The sequence below is a fragment of the Rhagoletis pomonella genome, unplaced genomic scaffold (genome assembly GCF_013731165.1).
Source record: "Rhagoletis pomonella isolate Grant_MI unplaced genomic scaffold, Rhpom_1.0 Rhpom_scaffold_07143, whole genome shotgun sequence".
In the NCBI taxonomy this organism is placed as follows: Eukaryota; Metazoa; Arthropoda; class Insecta; order Diptera; family Tephritidae; genus Rhagoletis; species Rhagoletis pomonella.
In genome coordinates this window covers 1-8433 of record NW_023465672.1, presented here as the reverse complement: position 1 = coordinate 8433, position 8433 = coordinate 1, and the positions used below count along the sequence as shown (strand labels likewise).

Below are 8433 nucleotides of genomic sequence, written 5' to 3'. Positions count from 1 at the left end.
ACATCCATTTAGCCGCCGTCTCCGTCGACCGCCGGCCGTCCATCAGTTGGAACACTCCAAAACATTAGCCCACGAAGAAGCATTGTGCGCTACAGTCCACCACTTGGAGAAGTCCTGCCCCATCAATCGCCTAAGTAAGGTTTGGCCCCCCGCCATTTGGTCCTTCTGCGCCAGCAGACCCCGAACCAGCAGCAAGTATTAGAAAAAGTCCCTTTGTAAACCGTAAGTAAGCCTATTATTTCTTAGTGCTACATACTTATTCCCACGGTAACTACACTATACAAACATACATATATCGCATTAAAGTACTTCAAAAAAAAGTAACCTAAAATTCGTAAAAATCTTGTGCGCCTTTTTCCAAAAAAAACGGCATCCTCAGTCCGTTAAAGAATTTTTTAGAACTTCGTGCATATATATGTATATTTCCAAGTTTTCGAGTAAATAAGTACCGAAAGCCAATATCCCGTATATCGAAAATACATACATATATGCATGTACATATGTACTGATTTCTCTTCCCGCATATTTGTACATATTTTCCCGCTCAAGCGTTTTCATACATACAGTCCACACATATATATATATATCTACTTACAAGTACATAGGCAATTTTCTATTCCCTCTCCTCCCACATTCGCTTTTACTAAATCAAATATAACTTCTGATTGATATTTATGTGTACAAACTTAAATTCCTCACAACGTTTGCTCGTAATAATACATAAATTCTAAACATTTTCTCAGCAGTTGTTTAAAATAAAAGTTTCGATTTCACGACAACAAAGGTGCACAAGTGAGATAATATTACAAAGCGACATATAAACACACATATATAAACACATAGGCATACTTATATACACACAATCCCATACATATCTACATATAAAAAGTCCGATACAGTGGTCGGTTTGCAGTGCAATAAAGTTAATAAATGAAAGCTGACGGCGCTTATATACAAATACCATTTATACAGTCCCGTGAATTAAATTTGCATTTCACCAAAAGTAATTAAAGCGCATTCTCGTTCTTCTACTGTGTAGTCTCTTATATATACATAAAATTGTGGTTACAGTCGCGTGAAAAACAAAAAAAAATAAAAAACTTGCATCTACATAAACTAAAATTTTCTCGTACTCTTTCATTCGTTGAGCAAGTTACTCGAAATAACTCTATTCTCAAAAACGGGTAAATAAATAAATTAGTCAATAAATTAAATCTCTATTTTTCTCTAATTCGCGACCGAGCACTGACATAATCGCAAAACTGACACATTTAATTATTTACTCACTCATATTATATCACTGTATATTTACTTCTCTGGCATTCCTTTAAAAAGGAATTGCATTAAATTCTCTGGCATTCCTTTAAAAATGAATTGCATTAAATTCTCTGGCATTCCCTTAAAAAGGAATTGCATTAAATTCTCTGGCATTCCTGTAAGAGGAATCGCATTTACTTAAAAAAAAAAAAAAAAATTTCATTCTTGTAGTATTCTCGAGTTCTTTGCATCTCCCTCAGGCATCCCTCTCTCTCAGTCTCTCAACCCCAGTCCTTTCAGACTAAATTATAAATTTTCTCGGGGCTTAACGAAGAATCCCAAATTCCCAAAATGAGTGATGAAGAGAAAATCGTTGCGATCGAAACTCAACGCTCTGCCCGCTCAAGCGGGAAAACTTCAAAAAAACAAAGGCAATTGGCCTCCGTTAAGTTTATTGCAGAGACTGATAATTTAGTCGATTACTGTTCAAGATTCAAATCCCTACCTCTCGAAAATAACTCAGAATCAAGCCTGAAAATAAAAGATACGAGTTTAGACAATTTTTGGAAACGAGTTCAAAACTCTTATGATGTAGTTGTAGAGGCAGACGAGCAAGACCTTCCCGAAGATTTCAAAGCAAGTGCTTTTCGCAAATATCGGTCTTGTCTCGATCAATATGAAGACACTAAAGCTCAAATCGCTGACCAGCTCCATCTTCATAAGCAAGTGAGCACTCCCATGCCTACTCCCTCTTCATCACAACCCAAACGCCAGTCTGGCCTCGGCTTAACCGTCCCTCCTTGTGACACCGAAGTATTTTACGGAAGTTATGAACAATGGCCCTCTTTCCGGGATATGTTCACAGCGGTATACATAAATCACCCTGAACTCACCCAAGGCCAAAAGTTGTACCATCTCAGGTACAAAACTCAAGGTAAAGCCAATCAAATAGTAAAGCAATTCTCTCTCTGTGATGAAAGCTTTAATATCGCATGGGAAGCACTTCGGTCTCGATATGAGAATAAGCGTATTTTGGTAGACAACCAAATACGAATCTTAATGAACCTCAAACCCATTCCCACCGAAAGCAGCGAAGACATACAAAGGCTGCAGTCTTCTGTAAACAACTGCCATCAAATTCTCGCAACTCAGCAAGTCTCAACCGAGAATTGGGACCCCATCCTCATCTATATAGTCACCTCTAAGCTTCCCGAAACCACAGTATCCCTGTGGGAACAATCCCTCAGCTCGAGGAAAGACCTCCCCAACTGGTCCCAAATGGAGCAGTTTCTCACTACTCGTTATGAAGTGGCCGAAAGAGTTGATCAATGGCGCCTGCCGAAGGCGAGACCTCCTGTTCAGCCCACTAGCTCTTCAAAGCCGCCTTTCTCTTATAACAAACCACCTTTTAAACCCCCTCACTCTCAAAACTTTCAAAACAGATCGATGTCACAAATACAATCTCACGTGACAGAGCAGCGAATAATGCACAAATGTTCGATGTGTAAGACCTCCTCTCATTCGCTGTGGAACTGCTTCAAATTCCGAAAGTTGTCAATCTCTGATCGCAAGAAGTTCGTAAGAGAAAATAATATGTGCTTCAACTGTCTATCCCAGTCACACTTGTTGAAAGATTGCCCTAGCCCACAAACTTGTAGCCATTGTAGTGAACGGCACAATTCAGTGCTCCATGAAGCCACAAACTCCATGCCGAAAAGGCAACCCCCAAGAGTACAAAAAACCACTTCGCAAGTGGCAACCACAATTTCTACAAACTCAAGTGTGCACACTTCACCCCAAACAGACACTAATGAACAGGAAGCAGTTGGAACTCAGGTGCAATCATTCTATTCAGAGAATGAGAGCAAAATACTCCTCCCGACAGCTATGGTACCGGTATCACACCGAGGAGAAATATTTAAACTCAGAGCTCTTATAGATCAGGGGTCAGAACGAAGCTTTGTCTCCACCAAAGCTCAAAATAAGCTAGGGCTGCCCTGCAAATCCTCAAAATTTGAAATCTCGGGCATGGGTGGAAGAGTTGTTCAAACTTCGAACAAATTATGCTCTTTAGTCTTGGTCTCCGCCGATCTCCAAACTCAAATAAATGCTCAAGCTATCGTGTTACCACAGCTGACAAAAATGCTCCCCAAGTTCCCACTTAATCATGACCACAAAGAAAAATGGTCTCATCTGAAACTGGCAGATCCAAACTGCCACTCCCCAGCCCAGATTGACCTCGTGTTAGGCAGTGATATTATCCCTCAAATAATCGAGGAGGGCATTGAAAAAATCTCACCAACTCTGCTAGCTCAAAAGACAATATTTGGTTGGATACTTAGTGGTCAGATTTACGAAAACATAGCTTCATACTCTACACAAATAGAGGAAATTTCTAATGAGCACCTTAACTCACAATTGCGTAGGTTTTGGGAACTAGAAGAAGTTCCAAACCTCAAGCATACCACCCCTGAAGACGACTTTTGCGAAGATTTCTATAAATCCACCACTTCTCGCAACTCTGATGGTCGTTATGTGGTCAGGCTTCCGTTCAAGCCAAGTTTCCCCAAAGAAATCTCTTTAGGTTACTCTCGCTCCTCAGCGCTTCAGCAATTTCTCGGAATGGAGAGAAACCTCCGCAAAAAGGGCGATTTAAAGGCCTCATATGATAATGTCCTGAAGAATATCTCACCCTAAACCACATGGAAAAAACTATGTCCCAAGAAAAACTCCTCTCAGGCAAGTACATGTCGTTCTATCTCCCTCACCATGCGGTCATTAAGCCCGAAAAACGAACGACAAAGGTACGAGTTGTCTTTAATGCATCAAAGATTTCGGAATCCGGTTACTCTCTTAACGATGTATTATATACCGGACCAACTCTCCAGCCTGATTTGATGCTTCTCATCCTCAAGTGGCGAATGTATAAATTTGTATTTAATGGTGATGTCGAAAAGATGTACCGACAAATACTGCTACATCCCGAAGACCAGGACTTTCAAAGAATAATCTTTCGTTCACCCACAACCAGTCCCATTCAAGATTATAAATTAAAAACGGTCACATTCGGTGTAAACTGTGCGCCCTACCTCGCCATTCGCACACTTCACCAAGTAGCACAAGATGAAAAAACCAACTACCCAATGGCCGCCCACATTCTGAATAAAGAGACGTATGTGGATGGCATACTCTCTGGCAGCCACGATCTGACAATCGCCACTCAATCTCTCACCCAAGTCATTCAGGCTCTAAACTCGGCAGGCTTTCCCTTAAAGAAAATAACAGCGAACCACCCAGAAATTCTCAAAAATATAATGAAAGAGGACTTGCTCGATACTAATTTTCTCGAGTTCGAAAAGGCAAGTACCACAAAGACTCTAGGGATCCAATGGAACGCGCTCACAGACACGTTTTCCTATACGATCGACTCCATCCCAGCCTTATCTGCTAGCACTAAACGACAGATTCTCTCCTCTGTCGCGAAACTTTTTGACCCCGCAGGGTGGCTTACGCCGATAATGATCCAGGCAAAGATTCTCTTACAAGAGCTCTGGATCGACGGAACTGACTGGGACGAAAAAGTCAAGCCCCTCCGTCTTGTTAAATGGTCTCAGTTCGCACAAAATCTACACACAATCTCGACCATTCAAATTCCACGATGGGTAAATTTTATTCCTGACCAGCATGTTGAACTCCATGGATTCTGTGACGCCTCAGAAAAGGCATATTGTGCTAACGTATATGTTCGAACTACTCATGGTTCCAGTATCTCTTCTCATCTTCTGGTTTCCAAAGGCAAGGTAGCACCCCTTCGAACAACTAGCTTACCCCGGCTTGAGCTCTGCGGAGCTCTTCTCTTAGCCAAACTTGTCGCAGCTATTCAGTCCCATCTCGACCTCTCTAAAAGAAAACTGGTACTATGGTCTGACTCTGAAATTGTATTGGCATGGCTGGAAAAACCACCCGACTCTTGGAAAACGTTCGTCTCTAATCGCACCGCGGAGATCTTGGAACTCGTCGGAAACGCCACCTGGCGACATGTATGCAGCAGCGACAACCCCGCAGATATGGGCACAAGGGGTTGCAAGCCACTAGACTTAGCAGCGTCGTCGTTATGGTGCAATGGTCCTGAGTGGCTATCCAAGCCCCCCGAAGGATGGCCAAAACCCCCAGTCCGCAATGTCAACCCCCCGGAAGTACGAAGAGTGGAGGCACTCCTCACTACCGAAGAAGACCCCGACATTCTGGACAGGTTTTCCTCTTTCTCTCGAGCCTTGAGAGTGATGGCTTACGTCTTCAAGTTCATCAGACGACTAAAGGACAAAGGGACAGGAGCTTCTGACCGCGCATCATCCCAGCTATCACATGATGAGCTCCGCCAAGCGAAAATTCGTCTGATCATCCTTACGCAAACCCGTCACTTCCCCCATGAAAAAGCCCGCTTAGAAGACTCAAAACCCATTGACAAAAAGAGTTCACTATTAGTTCTTAACCCCTTCTTGGATAAAAATGGAGTTATCCGCGTCAATGGACGCCTTGCTCATGCTACCCTGAGCTATAACGAACGTCACCCCGTTATAATTCCGGAAAAGTCCCGATTCGCATTCCTCTATCTAAAATTTCTCCATGATCTCCTGCTCCATGCAGAAGTACGACTTATGCAGCAGATGACCAGGCAAGAATTGTATATTCCCCGGCTAAAACCCCTCATCAAAAAATGCATTTATCAATGTAAATCCTGCACCATTCACAAACGGCAAATGCGCTCGCAGATTATGGCTGCCCTGCCGCCCGAACGATGCACCTTCGCTCCGCCCTTCACCACCACCGGTGTTGATTTTGCTGGGCCTTTTCAAATAAAAGCCTCCATGCTAAGATCTCCCACTTTAGTGAAAGGCTATGTGGCCGTCTTTGTGTGCTTCACAACAAAGGCGGTACACCTCGAGCTGTGCTCAGACCTGACCAAAGAGGCATTTCTCGCCGCCTTTGCTCGTTTTGTTGGTCGCCGTGGTTACCCCGCTAAAATGATGAGTGACAATGGCAAAACTTTTATAGGAGCCAAAATAGCCACTGAAAAGGAGTTCTCTGTCTTCCTCCAAACTGCATCCCGTGATATTGTCCAAAAATACTCACCCCAGGGTATTAATTGGCAATTTATACCTCCCAGCGCCCCGCACATGGGTGGCTTATGGGAGTCTGCCGTTAAAAGTTTTAAACTTCACTTCAAAAGGACTGCCGGGCCCCATAAATTTACGTTTGAGGAGTTTACTACCCTTTTAATAAGAGTAGAAGCTGTATTAAATTCTCGTCCGATAACCCCACTCACCCAAGACCCGACGGACTTTACAGCGCTCTCACCTGGCCACTTTCTCCGGGGTGCTCCCCTCCTATCATTCCCCGAGTCTAATCGCGAAAACCTCTCGCTCATTAATAGATGGGAAAAACTCAAGGTTTTACACCACCAATTCGCAAATCGATGGAAGGAAGACTACCTTAAAGACCTACATAAGCGACACAGGTGGAAGAACGCTCAAGTAGAACCCAGAATCGGAGAATGCGTAGTCATTAATGATGACACACTCCCGCCCACGGAGTGGCGCCTGGGCCGCATCGAAAGGTTGCACCCTGGCAAGGATGGACACATTCGTGTGGTCGACGTCCGCACCCAAACAGGCCTACTCACTCGGCCATTAGTAAAACTAGTATTTTTGCCTTCGAGCGAAGATACCCCCTCTCGCATTGAAACCGATTAGCACTCCATAAACTCCTCACTTGAATAAGCAGCCAAATGGCTGCACATCGATTTTCACACACCACACATACATATACACTTTCGTATCTCTCTTCTATGCCTCCCATATATTAATATACGTAACACTAAAAATTTCCGTATACAAACTTTTTCCAGATGGATCACGATGAGGCACCTCAGCCAGCACCGCGAACGTTCCTAAAGTCGCAGATTGGAACCACCCACAGCATACGTTCGGCGAATCATCCCACGGAGGATTATAAGCGGTGCCGATTGTGCGCCGGTCATCATGCGCTCCGAGTATGTCCAGCGTTCTTAGGCGTACAGCCACAGCAGCGCTTCTTACTGGCAAGGGCGCACAAGTACTGCACGAACTGCCTGGCGCTTTCGCATCCGACCGCCCAGTGCACGTCCACTACCACCTGCCGCACTTGCTCTCTACAGCATCATACACTACTGCACCGGAATGGTATACCGGCAGCCCGCCGCACGAGGGCGAACTCCGCAGTGCAGCCCCCCAAACGCCTCGACCAGACAAACAAAAACGCTCCCCAACGTGGGGGATCAGGGCGTACATCACCGCCCTACAACCACACCCGACACCATCCCACCAGAGGGAACCGTAAAGTGCGCTTCACGAGGAAGGGATTCCAAACTGCTGGCTATCGTAGCAAGGCTACCAAAATTTTGGTTCACGAGGCAATGAGGGCTCTACGGGAGCTGAAGGATGCACTAGCCGCCTAACGCGGCCAGGGCCGGGAGGATGGCTACGCGAGCACTGCAACACTTATATTTAATTAACACAATTTGTAGCTAGCTTACTAGTGTGCATTTCATTTTGAATTTTGTATCTCTTGAATTTTGTATATTTTGAATTTGTACTTTGAACTAGCTCTGGTGTGCACCCTTTGTAAGCTTATCTTAGGAGTGGTTGGCAACGCATGCCCAACTCGCTCGCTACCAAATCGCTGTATACTCATTTGTATGTATATATATGCTTTGCATCTTTTGACAGCTGTATTATTACAATTTTATTTCTTCGCTTATATAGACGTAACTGCAGTGCTCGTGCGCGAAATATTTCATTAAACCTATTGTCTCATTGTTTTTTGTATATTCGGATATTGAAGTCAATTAAAGTTCGCATTATACGCGAAAATTTGCATCTTTCTTTGTAATCGAAAGCCAAGTGAATAAATCGTTCAAAAGCAAAACATTTGGTGTTTCATTTCGTGGCCGCGAGTTGAAGGCGTTTTTGAACGTAGCGCGTAGTTTGACGCACCACACTTGCAAGCAACTTGCTATACAACGGCACGACTCCTAACCTGCTGAAACCATCCCCGTCATCGTTGGAGTTTTTGGCGTATTCAAAGTTGAACATCCATTTAGCCGCCGTCTCCGTCGACCGCCGGCCGTCCATCAGT

At 44.1% G+C, this 8433-nt stretch overlaps 1 protein-coding gene across 2 annotated transcripts; it reads left to right on the top strand.

The window, feature by feature from the left end:
* Positions 1-6: 6 nt before the first annotated feature.
* Positions 7-8421, top strand: LOC118755727. Of its 2 annotated transcripts, none has more exons than XM_036490552.1 (2): positions 7-191; positions 7166-8421. In XM_036490552.1, the coding sequence occupies exon 2, from the start codon at positions 7166-7168 to the stop codon at positions 7751-7753; it is 588 nt and encodes a 195-aa protein (XP_036346445.1). In that variant the 5' UTR covers positions 7-191; the 3' UTR covers positions 7754-8421. The 2 variants fall into 2 exon arrangements, with proteins under 2 accessions (XP_036346445.1, XP_036346444.1); XM_036490551.1 differs by having other exon boundaries at positions 7-222.
* Positions 8422-8433: the final 12 nt, after the last annotated feature.

Excerpts from the sequence above, each read along its gene's own strand:
- LOC118755727 (XM_036490552.1), top strand. The coding sequence starts at position 7,166 with ATGGATCACGATGAGGCACCTCAGCCAGCACCGCGAACGTTCCTAAAG.